At 37.4% G+C, this 22465-nt stretch overlaps 1 protein-coding gene across 2 annotated transcripts in view; it reads left to right on the forward strand.

The window, feature by feature from the left end:
- Positions 1–21263, forward strand: part of MAP4K5 (mitogen-activated protein kinase kinase kinase kinase 5) — a 110540-nt gene extending 89277 nt beyond the window's left edge. For both annotated transcript variants that reach the window (XM_087421820.1, XM_087421824.1), the window contains 10 exons: positions 35–95; positions 2633–2747; positions 3093–3151; positions 5465–5568; positions 6545–6722; positions 10102–10170; positions 12095–12187; positions 14975–15045; positions 17533–17588; positions 19653–21263. In XM_087421820.1, coding sequence (XP_087277946.1) covers positions 35–95; positions 2633–2747; positions 3093–3151; positions 5465–5568; positions 6545–6722; positions 10102–10170; positions 12095–12187; positions 14975–15045; positions 17533–17588; positions 19653–19740 — 894 coding nt within the window. In that variant the 3' untranslated portion in view covers positions 19741–21263. The remainder of the gene's footprint in view (positions 1–34; positions 96–2632; positions 2748–3092; positions 3152–5464; positions 5569–6544; positions 6723–10101; positions 10171–12094; positions 12188–14974; positions 15046–17532; positions 17589–19652) is intronic.
- The last annotated feature ends 1202 nt before the right edge of the window (positions 21264–22465 follow it).

The following is a 22465-nucleotide window of genomic DNA, read 5'->3' on the forward strand; positions in this document are numbered from 1 at the left end:
GAGTTTTAAGTATCTTCTTTTTTTTTTTTTATAGTTATTTCCACGGAAATGTACTTGGCTCTATGTTATCAATAATACTTTAATGTCATTATCAGGTATGTATATGATGAAAATCATATGAAAAATAAACCATAGACAAGCAGAGAAATGTAATTTTAATATACATTATTTTTTAATGTTGTTTGTTATTCTGGGTAATTAGAATCTAGTAGAGTAACTTTGAGACTTGCGGGTGTTTTCTGCCAACTTAGAATGGGAAGAAACTTTGAGAAGGGACCCTGTCTTCAGTTAAGATAGCACTTCCCAAACCTGCCCAGGATCTAAACACCTGAGGAATATCACAGTGATTGTCACCTGAGGCCTTCCCCCCAGTCAGACTCCTCCACTGTCACCGTCACCATTCCTGCCCTCCGTTGAGAATTAATAGTTGAAGGGAAAGAATCAGAGGTTCTAGCTGCTTCCTTTCTCTTTGATCTTGAGCCAGTCACCTTCTCTTAGCCTTAGTTTAATTAATGGTAAGATGAGGATGATGGTGACAATAACAGCCTCACAAAGTTGCTGTGAGGATTAAATGAGATGATATCCCAAGTGCTTAGTGTACTATGAAGACTTATACAGATGTTTCCTGGCAGAATTCATGTTGTTCTGGACCACATATTAACTATCTTGGACTGATACTTTAAAATCTTATAAACAAGTGGGTTCCAGAGCAACCTATACTAATTTTGATTTTTGTGTTTTTCTTTTTTGGTGGTTGTTGGGGTGGGCGAGTGGGTGGTGTTTTATGCATTGTTTTTTCAATTCTCACCTACCAAAACCTGTTTTTTTACATTTTAGATTTAAGCGGCTACCCAGAGTTTGCTGCTTGCTTTCATTCTGATAGTAGAGTACAAGATAGTTAATTATTTCTCTCTGTCCCTGATTAATCCTAATGCTATCAGCTATTAAAATAGCAACCCTGTTAAAACCCACCCCTTTCTCCACTTTGAATAATTAAATTATTTTAGAATTTCTTACATTTTTTTCAGTTCTTTTCTTTCATACTCTCTCATGCTCGGTATCTCAATAGATAACGTGAGGATTATATCCCGGCTCTTATTTACTGTACTGTCAGGCTTTTCAGTATTAACTATACCTTTCAGCTACTTATGCTTTAAAGCATCAGTGCTGATATAGAAGCTTGCTCACTGATAGATAGTTCTTTATGAATTGTGGCCTAATGTAAGAAATGCCATTTTCATAATTTAAGTGTGTGTGTGTGTGTGTGTGTGTATAACTCTTCCACTAACCAACACGTGATAGACATTCTTCACAAATTTGTATATTTTAGCTGATGACAGTGTTTACAAAAAGCATATTATTTGATTGTACATAAATAGCTTCTGAAAAGCTGGAGTCCTTGAAAGAGTACTTAATCTCTTTGATTTTAGTTATGCTTCCCCCCAATTTTTTTACTTTTGTTTAACAAAATAGTAATATAATATATTACTATTATGAAAATAAACCCAATTCTGTTTGTGTTAACAACTCTGAACTGTATAAAATCACTTTCTTCTGACTCACAGCTTTTATCCCTACTTATACCTGTCTTTGGAAATACACTTAAAAACCACACAGAGTACATCTTATATAATTATAAAATAACTACAGGAAAGCAGGGAAAAGTTAGCCTATAATTAGTTCTTTCCATACTCTAGTTAAAATGACCCATAAAACCGAATGAAGATAGGTAGCAGAGCTCAGTAGGAGAAGATGTCATTCTGTTTAGTGGTCTGCGTGTGTGTGGATGTGCACGTGTACATGTACGTGTAGCTAGCGAGGTAGCTGGCTGTGTATGTAGAGGGAGTGGAGAGAGGAAGGGGGCGGATAGTGTTAGGCAGAATGTTTGCATTCTGAGAAAATAGAATTTTGTTGAGGATAAGACTATATATATTTATGTTTTGTAATAGTAAAATAAGTGCTCTTTTGTGTTGTTCTAGTACCATACCACGTATGATAAGGAATCAGAAAATGTTTACCATCTCTATCCCTGCTTAACACAGCTGTGGTTTCGATTATATGGAAACTGTAGCCCTATTATCCTTGTATTATGGCATATAATATTAGTTTGCTTTGCTTTTCTTAGTATTTCAGTCTGTTGTATTTAAGACTTCATTCACAATCAGTTTTAATCCAAGGTAATTTGATAAACTACTGATAAATAGATCTATCCCAGAAAGATAATGTAATACAGTTTTATAGAATTTTCCATGTTATACTAAAATAATCACATGGGCATCATTGTAACTCAATCCATTATACAGTGATGTTTAACAATTTCTCTTTCTATGCTGGCTTCATTAAGGTTTGCATGTATTCTGCCCAGATCACCTGTTAGTCAGAATATACCTAATTTATGTATTAGGAAACACAATTATCTACTTTCTTAAAGCTCATTTTACCTATTATCTTTCAAAATAGTATTAACTGGGTTTTTTGTTTGTTTTTTTGTATGTGTTTTTCTATTTTGCTTGGCTCTTTGAACATTTCTGGACTTCTCATTTTAGAAGGTAATTACATTTTCTTTTACTTGAAAATTGTATTTCTCTGCTGTGAATGATTCTAATAAAAGTAACTTGTTTCTCTTTTATAGGAAAAACCTTTCAACTCTACTCTCATAATCTTATAGCTTTGTTTGAACAAGCCAAAAAACCAGGATTAGCTGCCCATATTCAAACTCATAGGTTTCCAGACCGCATACTACCAAGGTACAAAATATTTTGATTCTGTTGAGGAGTGTCTGTTTTTAAAACAGCTAGTATTCCTTGCCCACTAAAAAACATCCTTTGTCTTAAGGTAGTTTGCACTAAAGTGCATGTCATCTAGAATTCAAAAGGACAGTGTTTCCTTAGTGTGACCGTCCATGAGGGTCACCTGTAGAAGTTTTATTACAGATTCCCAGGCCCTGCCTTAGTCCCATGAAATCAGATAGTTTGGGGTCAGAGTCCAAGACAGTTTTTTTTAAAGCTCCTTGACTGGTTCTGATGCACCTGATTCACAGATCACTGGGAACCACTGCAGTAGAGTACATTTATATTGTCCTATGTTTTCAGAAAGTTCGCTTTAACAACAAAGATTCCTGATACAAAAGGCTGCCACAAATGTTGCATAGGTGAGTAAATGCTGTTTCTCAAACGGGATGGTTAGAACTTTTAACAACTTTAAAATTATGTGAAGAGTCTTATAGTATCAATAGGCTTCATATTTGTTTTTAATAAGAAGTTAAGGGGCCATTAAAGCACAAGAATGTATATGGCATGATATGGCATAAAAATGCTTGGAGGTAATAGCCTAATGCTTTCTCAGAGCATAACGTTCCTAGAGTTTTCTAACATAGTCCCTGAGGCTATATCTCTGCTAATATACTACCTTTCATTTATTTAACAGTTACTTCTTAGTGCTTTGTGAACATTATTATTGCAGGAGTTTAGCCAACTATAAAGTTAGAGGGAACAGTCCACACAACACCACCCTCACTTCTGATACCAATTGCAAGTTTGGGGGTTCCCAAAATCCCTCTCATGTTCAACAGTTTGCTAGGAGGACTCAAAGAACTCACTGAAAGTGGTTATACTCATGGTTATGGTTTATTACAGGGAAAGGATATAGATTAAAATTAGCTAAGGGAAGAAGGGCATAGGACAGAGTCCAGGCAAAGTACCAAACATAGAGCCTCTGTTCTCTCCCCATGGAGTAATGGGCAGCGTTACTTTTCTGGCAGTGATGTGTGGCAGTACACATCGAGCATTGCCAGCCAGGGAAGCTTACTCCAACCTCAGTGTCCAGTTTTTATTAGGGCTCCATCATGTAGGCATGATTGATTGCCCACATGGTTGATCTCAGTATCCAGTCCCTCTGGAGGTCAACTGATGTATGATCCAAAGCCCCCAACCTAAATCACATTGTTGGTCTTTCTGGCATGACTATCCCCCACCCTAAGACTATCCAGTGTTGCCAGCCCCTACTTCGAACCATATTGTTAGACTATCTAGTAACCCAAAGCCCCAGGCACACAAAGGCACTCCTATCAGGCATGACATTCCTGAGGCTTAGGATCACCTCCCAGGAGGAAGGACAAAGGCTGGACCTCTTTTTGGGTAGGGTTAAATTCTGGGCTATATAATTATCCTATGTCACTCAACCCTAAAACAACCCCATGATACTTGTTACGTCACTAATAAGTGACAGAACCTGGATCAGATCCAGTCCATGACTTCACATCCTGGGCTCTTAACTTCCTGTTTATTCTTTTTGTTTAATCAGTGAGCTTACACATTGATCTTCGGGCTACATAGTTCCACAGCATGCTCTCTAGTTATAAGCAAACTTTGTGAGCATTCTTCTAGGGAGAATCAGGTCTATATCTATTATCAGATGCCTAAGATCTATGACTCAAGTAAGGTGTAGAAGCTCACAATCTAAGATAGAAACTCATAAACATATTAGGATAGAGCTTATTGCAAATAACTACTGTTATAATAAAGATACATTATAGTTGATGGGAGTCAAATTGGGGAGAAGGAAAGACCAATGTGAGTTTTTGTAAATTTGAGTCAAGGAAGTCACATCTTTAGTAAGATGTAAAACAATTTGTTATTTTCATCTGTCTTAAGTGGACAGCTTTAAACTACTGTACCAAAAAGGAAATCATAGATTTCAGCTGCCTTCTAGACTATCTTGTCGAATTCATTCTTTCAGTCAGTTTACTTAGGAAGCAGCTCTTCAAGTTGCATTACTAATTTAGGTGTTTTAGAGCTTAAAACATTGTTCTTGGGGGCCAGCCCCGTGGCGCAGCAGTTAAGTACGTGTGCTTCGCTGTTGGTGGCCCGGGTTAGGATCCCGGGCGCGCACTGATGCACTGCTTGGCAGGCCATGCTGTGGCGGCGTCCCATATAAAGTGGAGGAAGATGGGCACAGATGTTAGCCCAGGGCCAGTCTTCCTCAGCAAAAAGAGGAGGATTGGCATGGATGTTAGCTCAGGGCTGATCTTCCTCACACACATACAAAAAAACATTGTTCTTGTAAAAAGTTTCTGTGTTTTCTTAAGAACCTAGTCTGTTAAAGATGTTTAGAAGTAGATGTATATAATTGAAGATTGAGATAGGAAAGTAAAAAGGATAGGATAAAAATCCAAAAGAAAAGACGTGATCTTCCTTTACTTCTGCCCACTCTTACATCCTGGTGAACAGAAACAGTAATTGCCTTTATCAGCTCAATAATCCGTCCAAATAGTTTCTTTTTCCATCCATATTTTGCTATCGATGGCAGGCCATATCGCATTATTTTCCCCATGTATCAGCACTGCCTGTATTAAGAAAGCTGAGTTCACTTTTAGGTGAGTATAGCTCAGGTGATGCTTTTACTAAACTATGTTTTCATGTAAAGGTTCTCAATGTTTTGGGGTGTCTGTTTTGTCTCTTTCCAGTCAAAAACCCTTACACAGGACATAAATACCTCTGTGGAGCTTTACAGTCTGGAATTGTTTTACTTCAGTGGTATGAGCCAATGCAGAAATTCATGTTGATAAAGGTATATATTACTTTGTTTACATTTTTCTTCTTTAGAAAACACTGGTGTATAACTGAAGCTAACATTTGTAAGTTCCCATTGCCGCTCTCTAGGGTCAGTACGTTTGTAGTTATTTATAGGTGTTTATTTGCTTTAGGGAAGTTTTTGTTCTTGTTAAGATTTCCTCTTTAACTTATATTAATAAACTTCCAGAAGCATCACAGCCATAAAGATGAATATGGCCAATTCCCTAAAACATATTTTTATAGAAAACTCATCCTTGGGCCGGCCCGGTGGCTTAGCGGTTAAGCGCGCGCACTCCGCTACTGGCGGCCCGGGTTCGGATGCTGGGCGCGCACCAACGCACCGCTTCTCCGGCCATGCTGAGGCTGAATCCCGCATACAGCAACTAGAAGGATGTGGAACTATGACATACAACTATCTACTGGGGCTTTGGGGAAAAAAAAAGGAGGAGGATTGGCAATAGATGTTAGCTCAGAGCCGGTCTTCCTCAGCAAAAAGAGGAGGATGAGCACGGATGTTAGCTCAGGGCTGATCTTCCTCACAAAAGAAAAAAAGAAAACTCATCCTTATCTTGATCATTTTAGAGGTAGTCTTTTTTTTATTTTTTTGTGAGGAAGATCAGCCCTGAGCTAACATCAATGCCAATCTTCCTCTTTTTTTTTTTTTTTTTTTTTTGCTGAGGAAGACCAGCCCTGGGCTAACATCCGTGCCCATCTTCCTCCACTTTATATGGGATGCCACTTCAGCATGGCCTGACAATCGGTGCATTGGTGTGTGCCCAGGATCCAAACCAGTGAACCCGGGGCCGCCTCAGCGGAGCATGTGCACTTAACCGCTACGCCACGGGGCCGGCCCCATAGTCCTTTTTTAGCATTAGATCAGTCAAGAAAATGAAAGCCTTTCTGTTGACTTTATTCAACCATATGAATGGGGAGTTGTTTCTAAGTTATACTGCTGTTGTTTATTTTTGCAGCACTTCGATTTTCCTTTGCCAAGTCCTTTGAATGTTTTTGAAATGCTGGTGATACCAGAACAGGAGTACCCTATGGTCTGTGTAGCTATTAGCAAGGGCACTGAACCAAATCAGGTTGTTCAGTTTGAGACAATCAACTTGAACTCTGCATCTTCATGGTTTACAGAAATTGGTGCAGGTAAGTTTTTTTTTTACCTTATGTTAAAATATTGATGCTTTTGCTTATAAAAGAAGCAGAATCATTTCAGCCAGCGTGGGCTCATTCAAGTAAAGATTCAGAACGTAGTTTCCCACACAAGCCCAGGGGATCATGTACATGTACTTTATGATCACTGTTTGCCTGAGGCAAATTGATACGAGTTATTTTACCAAGAAAAATTTTAATAATTCCTGACATTTAAAGGTCTTAGTTGTTATCAGTTAATCTTTAGACTTACTAAATAATTAAGTTTTCCAATTTTATCAGCTTCTTAAACAAAGAGATTTACTTTTTTTTTCTTGGGTATTTTTCCCCCCACACTTCTTAGAATCATTGAGTTCAAGTGCTTTACAGACTTGATAGAAGCTTCTCCTGTGTGGCCTCCCAGCTTTGCCATTTAAAGATACAGGGAAATCTCTCTTGCACTTGCTGAGAATGGTTCCTCAGCCTAGGGTTTTATCAAATATGTCTCAGTGAAACCTCTGAAAAGGCTGGAAAGTTTATTCTCGAACTTTAAAATCAGAACAAATCAATCAAGAATTCATTTTTAAAATCTATATAACAGGGGCCGGCCCCATGACGTAGCGGTTAAGTGCGCGAGCTCCGCTGCTGGTGGCCTGGGTTTGGATCCCAGGCACACACCGAAGCACTGCTTGTCAGGCCATGCTGTGGCGGCATCCCACATAAAGTGGAGGAAGATGGGCACGGTTGTTAGCTCAGGGCCAGTGTTCCTCAGCAAAAAGAGGAGGATTGGCATGGATGTTAGCTCAGGGCTGATCTTCCTCACAAAAAAAAAAAAAAAATCTACATAATAAATGAAATGATGAGGGTCTTCGTTTTGCCAGTTTATTGTTTGCTAATGTATTATTTGATCATTTGTAACCCCAGGTTTATCAAGCCATTTTTACATATGAATCAAGCAAGTTCTAGTTATAGTGATTTCATTACTGAACTGTTAAATCATTCGTTATCACTTTGTCTGTGACAAGTATCGTAAGTTTGATTCTTCTTATTAAATATCTTTGGCTTTTGGTCCTTTATAGGCTAAATTACAAGAACTCTTTATACACCCCAGCTGTTGAAGTTCACATAAAACCGCACTAATGTCACTTTCAGAATAAGAATCAGTATGAACTAGTGGTGTCCTGGGAAATGTTTAACAACAGGCCTGTGGGGTGCGGAGAAGCCTGGTTTGTAGCAGTTGCCTATTTCTGTGGTATAAACACTCCCAGCATGGCCAGTTTCAAACTAGCAATCTGGTGTCATCCAGCTCACAAAATTCCTGAAAATTTAAGAAGCGAGTACGAGCCTGTTCCAGCATGCACTGGACTATGATCACTCTCTTTATGGATCTATTCGTAATTTCCAGTAGAATAAAATAGAAATGTACTCTGTACCCTCCCACCTCTACCTGCACCCCACCTTTCTTTTTTTGTGTGTGTGAGGAGATCAGCCCTGTGCTAACATCTGCCAATCCTCCTCTTTTTTTGCTGAGGAAGACCGGCCCTGGGCTAACATCCATGCCCATCCTCCTCCACTCTACGTGGGACGCCGCCACAGCATGGCTTGACAAGCAGTGCGTTGGTGCGCGCCTGGGATCTGAACCGGCGAACCCCGGGCTGCTGCAGCGGAGCTCGTGCACTTAACCGCTTGCACCACTGGGCCGGCCCCCACCTTTCTTTTTATTTATTGTTTAATGCTTTTGGTTGAGTTAGATGCATACCCTCTTGGTATAGCTAACAGAAAGGTGCAAATCACATTGTTTAATTATCATGAAATATAAGCAGCCCAAATAGAAACATGTTCCTGTTATGTAGTTACTGCTAAAAAGAAGGGTTATAAGTCAATTTATTTAAAAACCAAGATCATTTTTGGCCGACAGCCCCAACTTTTTCACTGGTTAGTATACAATAGTAATATAAAGCGAGTCATTTCATACAATTATCTAATGTGTGTATGTAGCCACTTTCTTCTGCATTTATATTAGGAGGTTACGGTGCTCAAGGCTAGCCATTCAGTGAGTCCTCTTGTGAATTTGGGGGGTGCTGGTGAGGCTTTTGTCGTTGTTTGGTTTGTTTTTTAATTCCTGAGGCATACTCTTCTACCTGCTTTTAACATTTTCTAAGCTAAAATTAAGGCAGACCCAAAATTGCTTCCTGAGGAGAACCGGGACTCCACCTGAGGATAATCGTTCAAATCACCCTCAGGCAGAGGGTGTCCTGACTAGGCTTCTCCACCTTCACAAATGGTGGTTAACCCGCCTCCCAGCAGTGTTCACTGTTGAGGCCAGGCCTTGAATTGGCAGCAGTTTTAACAGTTAAAATGAACTGCTATTCCAAGATTCTTTTAGTCTTAGTCTCATTTATTATTACAGTATCGTTATCTCCAAGGATGGTGCTTAGCAAGTCCCCAGCACTCAATAAATATTTATTAAATAAATGCCTGAATGTAGATTTACTGAGAAAAACTGTTTTTTGGAGTGTTGCCTGAGGAACCAACAGTTTATCAATTTTGTAGATCTGGATTCTTCACTATGTATGGGCTTTGGAAGGTCCACAAACACCCCAAAATAATATATAAAATTTTGTGTTAATGTTCACATGTGCAGTTTTTAAGGGAGAGGATCCATAGGCTTCCCAAAGAGATGTAGTTAAGAATGACTGCTCTAAATAATCTAAAATATTTTATTAGATTCAGCTAGACCATTCAAGCAATCTGAGTGCCTAAAATGAATTTTTACCAAAAATGATTTGCAAAAATGTCTTCACATCTATTAGCAGATGTTAAAAGAAGCAGCCCTCTGAATATCAGCAAAGTAATGAAAGTTGCTTCCTGCAAAGATGAGGTTGACAATATTGTCCATTATGTTACTCAGTGTCCTACACACAAACCCCCAACACCAGGAAAATTTCTCTCTGATCAGTTTCGTGAATCCTTTTGCTTTTTCTGAACTACAGGGATGCTGTAATCACCTAACTGACCTTCCCATTGGCTCCTGTAGAATGCAGAGCAGAATCTAGTTGCTGTGTAGCATGCATCTTACTTCCTTACCCATATTCACCCTTTCTTCATTTTATTTTTGTAATTCACCTTTCCAGAACTAGCAATGGTGTTATTTAAATGTAATATTAACTTTTCTCAGCTCAGTTAGCCATGCTTAGGACTTAACGTTTGTTCTCCTAAATTGACCTACATACATTTTTTGAAAAGATAACATACCATTACAAAATATAATTTCTGTGTTAAATTTCAAAGACTAGTTTTAAATCACAGAGAAAGTCAGAATTTGTGTTTCTTTTCTAAGCTCTAGTTTTTAAAGTATGTTGTGTAACTGTAACCTTGTTTTTTTCCCCCTAAGGCAGCCAACAGTTAGATTCCATTCACGTAACACAGTTGGAGAGAGATACCGTTTTAGTGTGTTTAGATAGTAAGTACTATTTTAAAGTTTATTCTGAGTATGCTACTTGATATAACAGATCTTTGCATGGAATTGATTCTATTGAACTATAATTCAAGATTTTCATTTTTCCGTCTTAAGTGGCCTTGTTTTATTGATGAATAACCTAAATTGGCTAGAGATATAGTGATCTGTTTGTCAATACTATCCTCTGTGACTTTTTGCTTTATTTTCTTTGGCCTACTTGGAAACATTGTATTAGAACAGTTCGCCATAACCTTGGGGTAAAATTCTGTATAAACCTGTTCTGAGAGTTTTTTTCATACCTCATTATAATTAATGAAAAAACAGAAGGCTATGCTAATGTGGTCACTTAGAGTCATATAACGTAAGCTTTTGGAATCATGTCAGAGTGAGATTCTGATGCACAGATAGATTTGACACCTTCATCTGCCAGTTGTGATTCTTCTGATGCAAGGAGAGATGTTATTGATAGAAGTGGGTTGTACTGTAAGCAGTAGAGAGGCAAAAAAAACTTGAACAACAGGTTTTATTTCAGTTTTGCAAACGAAGTACTCTTGTTCTTAAAACCCCCTTTATTTTTATGCAATGAATCCTGCAAGGTGAAATTCACCCAGACTTGGAGTTATACTTAATTGGCAATGTTTGCTATGTTTCATCCATTCCAGTATTTTTTAAATTACTAGACCTGCCCACAGGTGTTCAGGGTTATTTTCAAAATTGTTCCACTGCTGAATTTGCCTTATTTCTGTCCTAATTTCTGTTCTCTGAAGGGTTCGCTAGTGGATTTACCTTATAGGATCTTAAAGATCATCTAATATTATACATAAGTAAACCAAAACCCAGTGTTTCATTTGCCCATCACCCTTCTTGAAGGATTTTTGATTCTTTGAATACTGACAGGATTAAACTGTTATTTGGTTACCCTTAAGTGAATTCGATCAATTCTTTTTTACCCAAATAAGTAGAAAGTTCTGTACTGATTAACCAAATAATCAGATAATCAGAATTTAATTTTAATGATGTTGAACCTTTAACGTTAAATCCCTAAATACCTTCTGAGTCATCCAAGGAAAATAAATTGTGCTTAGTTTTCGTTTTGTTGGTTTATGTATTTTATCAAAATATTTTAAAACCTTTGATTAACTAGGCCCTCCATTTCCCAGTTATTCAAGGTAAATGGAAAGTTGACTTTATTGCATTTTTTTTTTTAAGGGAGCAGTGTAAGACTTCAAAAATGAGTTGTCAACTATACGGTTGACAGCAAGCAGTTTTTAGTAAATTGGTTTTAGTAAGCAGCAGTGGAAATAAGCTGTAATCACAAATCAGGTAGACAGGTGAGAAAGCAGGGCAGAGAGAAGGAATCTTCCAGGTCAGAGCTTAGAGGGTTAAATTAAAAAACAAATCCATGGAAGGTAAGCAGAATTACTTATGTAGACTCACCACCCCAGAGTTTACTTAGAAAGAAGTTGTGACCCTGGAGAGCACTGTTTGCTGCCCCGTGGACCTACATCTGTAGTCGAGTATTCATATACTGAGGTCGTGAGGGACTGCAAATATTACTTACCATGTGCTGTGTAATCGGTAAGGTAAAAATCAACTCTTACTGCTCAGTGTTTGGGCACCAGGGCAGCCACTTTTAAAAAATCACTGTACTTCTTAAAATATGAAAATGTAAATGTTCAATATATACTCTATAAAAAAGAAAAAAATAGCAGTGGAATTGCCATTTACCAAAGGAGGCACTCTTATAGTATATCTTATAAAACATGTTAATGACAGTTTCTCATGGGCATGCTTGAATGAAGATAAATAGTTGAACTTTATTAAAAATATTGTTCTATATTCAGGTAAAATAAAACTCACATATCAAGTTACATTTATTTTAGCAAATTTGCATTTTCAGTCTTGACTTGTTTTTTCTTTTTTTAAGAATTTGTAAAAATTGTAAATCTACAAGGAAAACTAAAATCAAGTAAGAAACTGGCCTCTGAGCTAAGTTTTGATTTTCGCATTGAATCTGTAGGTAAGTCTCCTTTTTTAATAATGCGTTTAGAATACTTGGTTTTTTGTTCATTCTGTACTTAAGGTTGTCGAGACCAGCACTGCCTCATAGAAGTTTCTTTGATACAGAATGTTCTCTATGTTCTTAAATACAGTAATCATTAACCACACCTGTTAAGTACTTGAAATATGAGTAGTGCTACATTTTAATTATTTTAATTAATTTAAATTTTAATGTAAATAGGCACATGGGGCTAGTTGCTATCATATTGGACAGTGCAGGTCTAGACCATAATAAATCTTTTATTGTAGTTTCCTGAATATTTGAAACTTGAAATAATTTTTAAAATTTCTGTTCATTATTCCCTTTGCTGCATCAAGTGAATTATACTTCTCCCAATTCTTTCCAAATCGTGAAGGTATTTGTGTGACGTGATCAGTGGTGTTAGATATGCTATAATTCTGTCCTATAAGATTCTGGTTGGGGGCCAGCCTGGTGGCACAAGTGGTTAAGTGCGTGCGCTCTGCTGCGGCGGCCCGGGGTTCGCCAGTTCGGATCCTGGGCACGCACCGACGCACAGCTTGTCAAGCCATGCTGTGGCGGCGTCCCATATAAAGTGGAGGAAGATGGGTATGGATGTTAGCCCACGGCCAGTCTTCCTCAGCAAAAAGAGGATTTGGCGATGATAGCTCAGGGCCGATCTTCCTCACAAAAAACGAAAAACAAAAAAAAAAAAGATTCTGGTTGGTGTGTGTTGATGGTTATTGCTTTTAGGTCTATTTTATATATAAATAACTAGTTTCCCACTGGACTTGGAAACTAATATGCCATTTTAATGTGCTTCCTTGTCAATGAGTGTTTTACTCTGTGATACTCATTGGTTTTATAAAAATTATTATATTTTATTATTGTTTGCATCCTCGTTCATTACATGTCAGTAAGTATTTTCCCTAGGGGTGATAGAACTTATGAAAAAAATACCGTGGCTGGAAACATTCTGAATGATTTATGATGTGATTCTTCCATAAGTCAAAAGTAGTTAAAACAAGTTGGCAATTTTTTATTTGGGCCATAAAAAATATGTGTATTTTATAATGAAATGTATATACTTTTAAAAACATGTTTTGTATTATTTAGAAAGTTTTTTATTTTTTAATATTTTAATGGTTTCTCAACTGAAGTTTTGCCCTATTGCAAAGTATCTTCATCCCTCTGTGTAAACATCTTACATAAAAATAATTTGCTTATGATTGGAAAATTTAATTTATTGAAGCAGAAAACCTAAACTTTCTGGAACTAGTTTCTTTTTTTACTCCTTTATATGCTGGATATTACATGCGAGTTTCTAAGATTTAATATTTTCAGTAGAGATTCTAACATATAGACCTTTAGTTCCTCTTTCATTTTAATTGAAACACACTGGTACCTCAACTTTTTCATATGTCCCAGACTTTTTAGGGAATTTTAATTGTTACGTAAAAGTTTGTTCCTCCTAGGCTACCATCTCTCCTTGCCGGTGAACCTTGGAATAATTACAAGGATCTTCTAGGGTAAAAAGAGTCCCTTTAAATCACCTTTTAAAAATAAAACTAATAACTGAGTTTTTATTTGTCACAGTTAGTGAAACTTGTGTGATTTGTTATTGTAAAATACTTGTATTTTTATTGAGCTAAATTATGGTTCCAGAACATTCTTACATTAACTTTTTACAGAGTCAGTATTCTAGTGAGAAATGTAATAAGTTTCTCCCATCATCTTTACTGGTCTAGGGCATATGGCTACTCTCCAACAATCACATGGTTCTCTCCCTCCTTCTTTCTCCTACCCACACTGCGCTTTAATGGCCCCAGACCCCTGCCAGGAAAGGCCCACAGGCCTCGCTCCTCCCCCATCTAGGGGGCTTGCCCATTCTGCTTCTGAACTGTTAAGTGGCCCCACATGGGTGCCTCAGAGGGCCCCGGCCTGTGCTTGGCACCAAGCAGGACACAGAGATGGACAAGGCACAGCAAGAACAGATTTCCTTCCTGGACCTTCAGGCCACCTGGGAGCATGGGAGATGAGAGGAGGGCAGGAGAGGCTATGTCATGCCATGTGGTGACCACACTTTGGGGTCATGGTCACTCCTGAATCCAAAAACATTGGAAGGCCGCAAGCATGGCTCAAATCTGTGACTCCTCGTGTGGGCAGCGGGTCCTGCGAAGCCAGGGCAAAGGCCCAGAGGGCTCGGGAGGCCTGAGGAGGCTGGGCTTGGGCCACAGCAGTGCATGCTGTAACTGACAGCCCCTCCGAGTAAGCGTTGGCTCCCAGATGATAAATGTTCAATGTGGGGTTAAAGTTTGGATTGTGAGACAGGTTTATTTTTAAAAATTAATTTTGTAATAGGGAAAATGTGAACATAAAGAAAAGATGCGTCCTTAATAGCTACTTCTAAATATATGACAATATTTAAATGACCATTTTTTATCCAAAAAACCAATTATATATGTTTTTACTATTTTATTCATCTAAGACAAAAGATAGTGTATGATAGAGAAATTACTATACTGATCTCCAGCTTGTCAGAAGTTAACCCTGTTTAAATGAATGCCTGTTGTATATATCTTTGAAAACTTCATGACTCTGCCTCAATAAATGATGTGAGCTTGGGCATGCCTCAGCCACAGCAATGTTGGGAACTAGTGATCTGGACAGTGAGATTTTGCACAAGCACTTAAATAGCCTTGCATTTTCATTTATTGACAACAGTTAAGGAGAACGTATGAGTTACTCTGCTTCATCTGAGCTTCGGTTCTCCCTCATCTTTTTTAGTATGCCTTCAAGACAGCGTGCTGGCTTTCTGGAAACATGGAATGCAGGGTAAAAGCTTCAAATCAGATGAGGTAAGGTTTCTCAGATTACCGCTAGTGAGTCCCACAAAGATCTTAAATGTTAAAACGTTCATTTTATGCATTTTCTCTCTTAACCTACATTCCTATGTTTAGTGCCTTTAATGCTATGAACTGATAGAGCAAAATGGCTAATATTTTCCCTTCAAATAACGTTCAGTTTTGTATTTATTTTATAATTCTCGGTGGCCACCAGGAATTGTCAAACATGAGTTTACACACTTTCGGTCCTCTGATCTGTAATTTGTAAATGTGGTTGCTAAGCTTGCTAAACTTTTCTAAATTTAATAAGACTTTTCCATAATCTATAAATGTGTAGCTTTTTTTAATATTATATTTAAAATTCTAAATTAATATATATTGGATCACAGGACTAAGGAATATCTAAGAAAATCAACTCATTTAGTAAATATTTATTGAGTACGAACTGCATACAAGATGCTATTATTACAGCACTGTAAGACACAATGAAGTAGGATTATAAATAATATCAACCCTGTAACATCTGTGTCCTGGCACCTCACAAATATGAGCTTATTTAAGGCTAATAATCCAGTAGGGTTAGGGACTATTCATATTCTCATTTTTACAGGCTCAGAGTGGTTAAGTAACTTGCCCAGAGTTACATAGCTATCAATGCGCCAGAGGCTGGATTTGAAGGGTTTCCAAAAATCACTTCTAGCTGAGATACACGCTAGAGATGGGACTTGAAAGATGAATCCTGATACAGTCACGCATTGCTTAACAACAGGCATACGTTCTAAGAAATGCATCATTAGGCGATTTCATCGTTGTGTGAACATCGTAGCGTGTACTTACACAAACCTAGATGATACACCCTACTACACACCTAGGTTATATGGTACTAATTTTATGGGACCATCATCGTATATGCAGTCCATCATTGACCCAAACATCGCTATGTGCACATGGCTATAGTTAAGACAATACTAACAGCCATTTCCCATTTGTGTGAGTACCTGAGTAATTTTTGTACACCAGCGCCTCACAAATTTGTGGATTTCTTTTAAAGCTTAAAATCTTCTATTTGAATTGCCTTTGGTTTTATCCACACTCTTATTTGTATGTAACTGTTTCCACCTCTTATATGAATGCAGAATTAGAATGCTTCCAAGAGAAAATGACATAAATCAGCTGTCTTTGAATATGTCAGTTTTCTAGTTACTGAGCCATGTCACTAAATGTCACCAGGTCCCTGCACTTTATAAAGCCTACAGTCCTACTTACTGCCATAAGATTAATTGTCCTTAGATGCTGTTTTCCTTGTGTCACTCCTGTGGTTAGAAATCTATAGATGATACCCGTTGTTCAGTCTCAAGTGCAAATTCTGTTTCCTATTTTTAACTCATCTTGCTTACCTCTTTCTTTCCGCTTATGTTCTCATCCTTCAATTTGGGCGAAGCTCTAATGTCGTAAAGTAATATTCAGCCACTCCAGTCCACAATGATTGGAACATTTCTGACCTTAATACTCTGAAAATTAGCTCCACCTGGTACAGCACCTAAAATATTTTCTGATTCAAGTTTATTAATTCTGTCTTCCCAGCTAGACTGCAAATTCACTGATAACAGGATATTTTTACACTTATTTTATATCCGCACTTTCATAGTTTGGGTTCCTTCAAAAGCTGACCTTAAGACAAGGACTCAGGTGCAGGTAGTTTATTTGGGAGTAGATCCCAGAAGACAGGTGATGGAGTGAGGAATATAAGATGGAGAGGGGTAAAAAGCCAATAAAGAGCACATTAATAAACTGTTCCCACTATGGGCAACCAAGACTTAATCCCATAGGGACCGGTAAGGACCGATGTAGAACACACCTCAGCATTGACTCCTTTGAAGGTGGGGAGGCTGGTGCATTTATACACGAACTGCTATGCCTGTTGGGTAAGGGTTGCCCCCAGGGGTATACACTCCCCACACTTTGGAATAGTACCTGCGCATGGCTGAGTACCTCCTTCTACAGCTTTGGAGAAAACAGAGCAGAGGAACACCAGAGATGCACTGATGTAAGACACTGGCATGGGGGCATCCCCCACAACTCAGCCAACACCAGGTGGGCCATGGGGTGCCCCCTCGAGCATCTGCACTGGGATATAAAGGAAAGAGCAGGGGCCCTGCAGTCAGCAAACCCAGATTCACATCTTAGGGTCTACCAGTTGTGTGACCTTCAGCAAGTTACTTAACCTCTGAGCCTTAGTTTTTTCTGCAATAATATGGGAATTATAATAATATCACAAAGAGTTCTTCTAAGGAAAGTACCTGACCCATACCAGATGTTCCATAAATGTTGGTTTATTTCTGCTAATAGGCAGTCAAAAAAAACTTAGTAAAATTTCATTTGAGGAATTGAGTCTATCAAAAATTATTGTTTAATAATTGCTCTATCAAAATGATTTTTAAATTATTATTTAAATAATATGGGGACTAAGGTATTACTGATAGGTATTTTCTCTCATAGGTTACCCAGGAGATTTCAGATGAAACAAGAGTTTTCCGCTTACTAGGATCAGACAGGTAATAGTTTGGTTGTTTTACTTTAATTACCAAAGGAGTTCAGTGGTTGTGTTCTTAATTATACTATCAGCCTGTGACTGTGTTTCAAACAAAACTCAGAGGGCTCAGCAACTTAGAGAAATTTCCCCGTATCTTTATTGAGAGGGAGAATGATATTTTAATTAGTCGATGAAGCAGTCTTTTGTCAGTATGAGGACTGTGGTTCTCGAGATGGTTACACTCAGCCAAGACAAAAAATGTTAATACAGATAGGTGCTGATGTCCCTAGTACCATGACATACTTCAGGCTTCTTTGTTTTCATCATTTCTTCCTGGCATGTTACCTTCTATTAACCATTACTATATAAATCCGACAGAATATGCACCTCTTGACATGTGCTTTGTCTCAGAAGATATTCCACTCACTTTCTGAGGTCAATCTAAATTAGAAAGAATTATGTGGTCTCTCTGATTAAAATGAAAGACAAGTTCCAAAACTGTGCCATCTTATGAAAAAAATTCAGTAGCTTTTGTTCTCCAAAGTCTATAAAGTCTACCTCTACAACTAATAAAATACACATTACTTCCTAAACTTACAAAAGTTGTTACTGCAGCAGAATTGGCTATAGTAGTATGCATTCATCCTGGGCAAGAATTGAGAACCTCTAATCACAGAATCATTGCTTAAATATTTAGACACTTAAGGAAAGGAGGGAAATGGAGTTATGACTCCATAAAAATTTTAGAGAGACTTTTGTAAGGAGATAAAGGATTTTTTTTTAATGGTGACTACCTTAGTGAGTAGAAAAGGGAGACCCACAGAGCATGCAACTTAGCAATTAGTCTTGCAAGAAAGAGAGAGAAAGAATTGGGGACCAGCCGGTAAGTGATTCCAGAATGGGAGGCACTTTGCTTCCGCAGGAAGGGCTGACAGAAGAACTGTGGATCGTCCGATGATCCTGGTGCAAAGAGCCTTTGAATGAGAGTTGGTGTGGGAGAATTCTGCTTACTAGAGGCGGGTACCCGAAGCCCCTTCTCCTGACTTCTCTCCTTCCACCCCTCCCCCCAGAATTTCCTCCTGCAACTAGTCCCTTCTTTGTCTGTATTGTTTCTCCGTTCTCTGTCACTGTTTGCCCTAAAAAAAACTGCTCTTTTTAGCTTATTGCTTCGTTCTGGTTATCTTCTTACTTGGGCACCTCCTTGATTTTAAGATCTATATCTTATCCAAAGTTTTTGTTTTGTCTTAATTTTTAAGGTAGTTTAAAAAATTGTTGTTTAAAGATAGATATTTGTGTCTAGGGAAAAAAACCTAAGTATGTCAAAATATTAATAATGGTTAACTCTGGACAGTTGGATTATAGGTAATTTTATTTTCCCTATAATGCATAATATAAAGTATACATTACTATTTTATTGTTTTCATTACAAAAGTAATATGTTAGTTGTATAAACTTCATACACTAGAAAAATATAAAGTATTTATGCAATTTCCCCTTCTGGACCTTTTTCTCTGCATGGGTATATTATTTTAAATTTTTTTCTAAACCTGTCTTCCCCACAGTATAAATGCTATGATATGGCACTTTTTTGATTTTTCTTCTTATTGGTCCTTTGATTGAACTCTTTCCCTGCTCTTGTTCCAAAGACAAGAGAGGCCCCATTTCATACTTTTTTTAACTATTTATTTTCAAATACCTTGAAGAACTGAAGAACAGTTTGGATGGGTGTCTTTCAGAATCTTGTTCTATTCCCTCAGCCTTCTTCCACCTCTTCCTTTAGTGTGTATCCTAAAGCTTTATTATACCTTTTCTTGGCTTATATGAGGAAGCAAATTTGTTTTTAGTTGGAATAAGATAATGAGACTATCCAGAAATGTTTTCAACATTTTGTATTCATAAATTCATCAATTTATTCAGTTTTGTTTTTAAGCTATAAAACATAAAGCTGAATTTGTGCATCAGTGATCTTATGTAGTCTTAAGAGAATGTGAACAATGATATTCTTTCCTGGTAAGATGTTAGTATTTGAAGGATGCAGTCTCTGTTTTTACTCTTAAACAAGCCTTCTGTTTTGGTTTAATTGCAGGGTTGTCGTTTTGGAAAGTAGGCCAACAGAAAATCCTACTGCACACAGCAATCTTTACATCTTGGCTGGACATGAAAATAGTTACTAAGCAACAGAAACTGATCTCAGATGACAGGAAAATGAACATATTCCATGGAAAGCAAAAATATCTTAAGGAAATTCAGTACAAACTACACTATGATTTGCTTTAACTGTTATGGGTTATATGTCAGATGATCTGTACTTTAAGGGAGAATTCAATATTTTCTGTAGCTGGAAACAGCTATTCTATCTCTTGCCACTGTGTGGTGGTTATATCAAGTTTGCTTAATAAAAGCTATCAGACAAATAGTCCTCTAGTTCCAGGAAACACAGTCTTTTTAAAAAAAAATAATGTTTGTAACAAGGGTGCCATGATATTTTTAGATAACTCATGTGATTATCTTCAGAGAGATAAATTTAGTGACAGTTTTTTCATTTTTTTTACCATGTTTTATTCCTTCTTAATGAACATAATTTGATAAAGAAATTATAAGCCTTTCACTTTTACATTGGCCATTCTGTATGTTTTTGTAAAATAGAATATTTAATCCTTATTTATTAATCTCTTGCTGGAGTGGTGTAATGTATCTAACTTTTAGCAAAGGAGGGTTACAGAGCAGCTTAAATTTTTTTATATTGTATAAAAATTTTGTTTACCTTTTAAGAGTAGTACTTTGGAGGTTCAATGCATACATGCAATTGTGTTTAACACAAGTATTTTGTAATTCAGTATCATCCAGAATTGCCTTAAAAGGGAGTTTTGTGTTTTCAACTACAAATAGTTGTAGAGAGTCATACAGAAGATATTGAAATATAGTTAGAAGGGGTGTCTATGTCTAGATGTGGCCACCGTGTGTATGTATTCTTGACAAGCAGTATAATACACCTGTGATTTTGTTTTACATTGGGGATAATGCATAAGAACTTACTCTTCATATATATTATCATCCCTAATGTAGGGGAAAGTATTTAACTGCCCGTGACGTGTATTTTACTTATACTCTATCAGAGGGAACTGTAAAGCAACTGTGTGCATCGTGTTGGGTTTTTCACATATGTAGGTCTTCATTCTGTGTATGTTTAAAAAAAAAAATCTTTAAATGAAATTGAATTCCTTATAGGATAGTTTAAATAAGTATTATAAAAACCAGTATTCCAAAAATAAGAAAGGTTAGGGCCATTCTTGAGTTTGCTTCTCTTTTGCTTTTGTTAGTATTCAAATTAATGTGTTACCCTGTACCTGTTGTCTTAATGCATTAAGAGAACAGTTAGCATTGAGATGATGAACCGGGATCAGCAGTAGCAGACTACAGATTTATTTTGAGCAGTTACTTACGAGGAAAACAGTATACCTATCTCATTCAGTCTTGCAGTTCTGTACAATAGGTATTATCATCTCCATTTTTCAGATGAGGAAATAAGGGTTTAAGCAAGGTTAAGAGACTTACCCAATTCACACAGCAAGTTAGCGGTTGAGCCAGACCATGAGTCTTGTGACTCTGTTCTTTTCACTATGCAATATACAAACAATAAAATTTTATGCAAATGAAAATATAAAGTATTGTACTTTAAAATGCACATATGATATGATTTCAATAAGTGTGTGGCTATTTATTTTGGGTATGTTAAATGGGGCCTCTGGACTGAAGGACACTGGATACCATAGATGACAGGGAAGCATACTCAAAACAGGAAATGCTTATAATACTGGATACAAAGACCAATATCCTCCTTCTCTGTGCCGTCTGGCCAGTGCAAGTGGAAAGACCTAAAGAGATCCTGACATCAGAGTTGTCCCGGCTAAACTGCTCAGCTGGATACCCATACAGTGAAAACCATAGTTGACATGCCCACCACCCCACGCATGCAGAGCGTGTGGTTAGTCTTCCAGTCCTATACTATTAAAAATGATTAAACACCCAAGAGTTCTAAAACATTTGAGGAGAGCCTCTAACATGAAAGAGAGACAGCACTTGGGGAGAAAGCACTTAGAGGAAGCAGACTGTGCAGGATGAAGCAAGTGTCAAAAGAAAAATGTCTTGAGAAAGATGTTGCAACTATGAATCAAGTAGGATAATAAAAAGTGCTGTCAAAAAACAACAAGCGCTCTTAGAAAATAATGTGAGAGCATAGCTGAATAATTCAATAGAAGGTTTAGAATATAAAGTTGAAGAAATTTCTCAGGAAATCAAACAAAAAGAAATGGAAATATTAGAGGAAAAAAGTTAAGAAAATTAACAGCCCAGGAGGCCCACTATCCAATCTCCCAGAGTTCCACAACGAAAGAAGAGAGAAGAAATCAGAGTATTCCATGAAATTTTTCCTGTCCTGAAGAACTTCATGTTTAAGACTGAAAGAACACAGTGAATGAAAAAACCTCTGCCAAAACACGTGATGAAATTTCAGGGTCAAAGAGAAGATCTGCCATGTTTCCAAAGAAAAAGGGCAGGTCAAATACCAACGAATAAGAATCACAATAGCTTCGAATGTCAACAGAAGCAGTGCCTTCAAAATTCTGAAAGAAATTTCCAACCTAAAATTCTGGCTCCAAATAAACTATTAGTCAAACCTAAGGATAAAATGAAGACATTTTTAGTGGTACATGGTCTCAAAAACTACCTCCCATATTGCCTTTCTCAAGAAGCTAGAGGATGTACTTCCTAAAAATAAGGGCATAAACCAAGCAAAATGAAGACATACAATGCAGAAAATGAGATTCAGCACAGGAGAGAGATGAAGGAAATCCCCTGATGATGGTGATGGGATACCCAAGGATGATACCACACCAGGCA

Source organism: Ceratotherium simum, chromosome 3 (genome assembly GCF_057802395.1).
Source record: "Ceratotherium simum simum isolate JZ-2026a chromosome 3, ASM5780239v1, whole genome shotgun sequence".
NCBI lineage: Eukaryota > Metazoa > Chordata > Mammalia > Perissodactyla > Rhinocerotidae > Ceratotherium > Ceratotherium simum.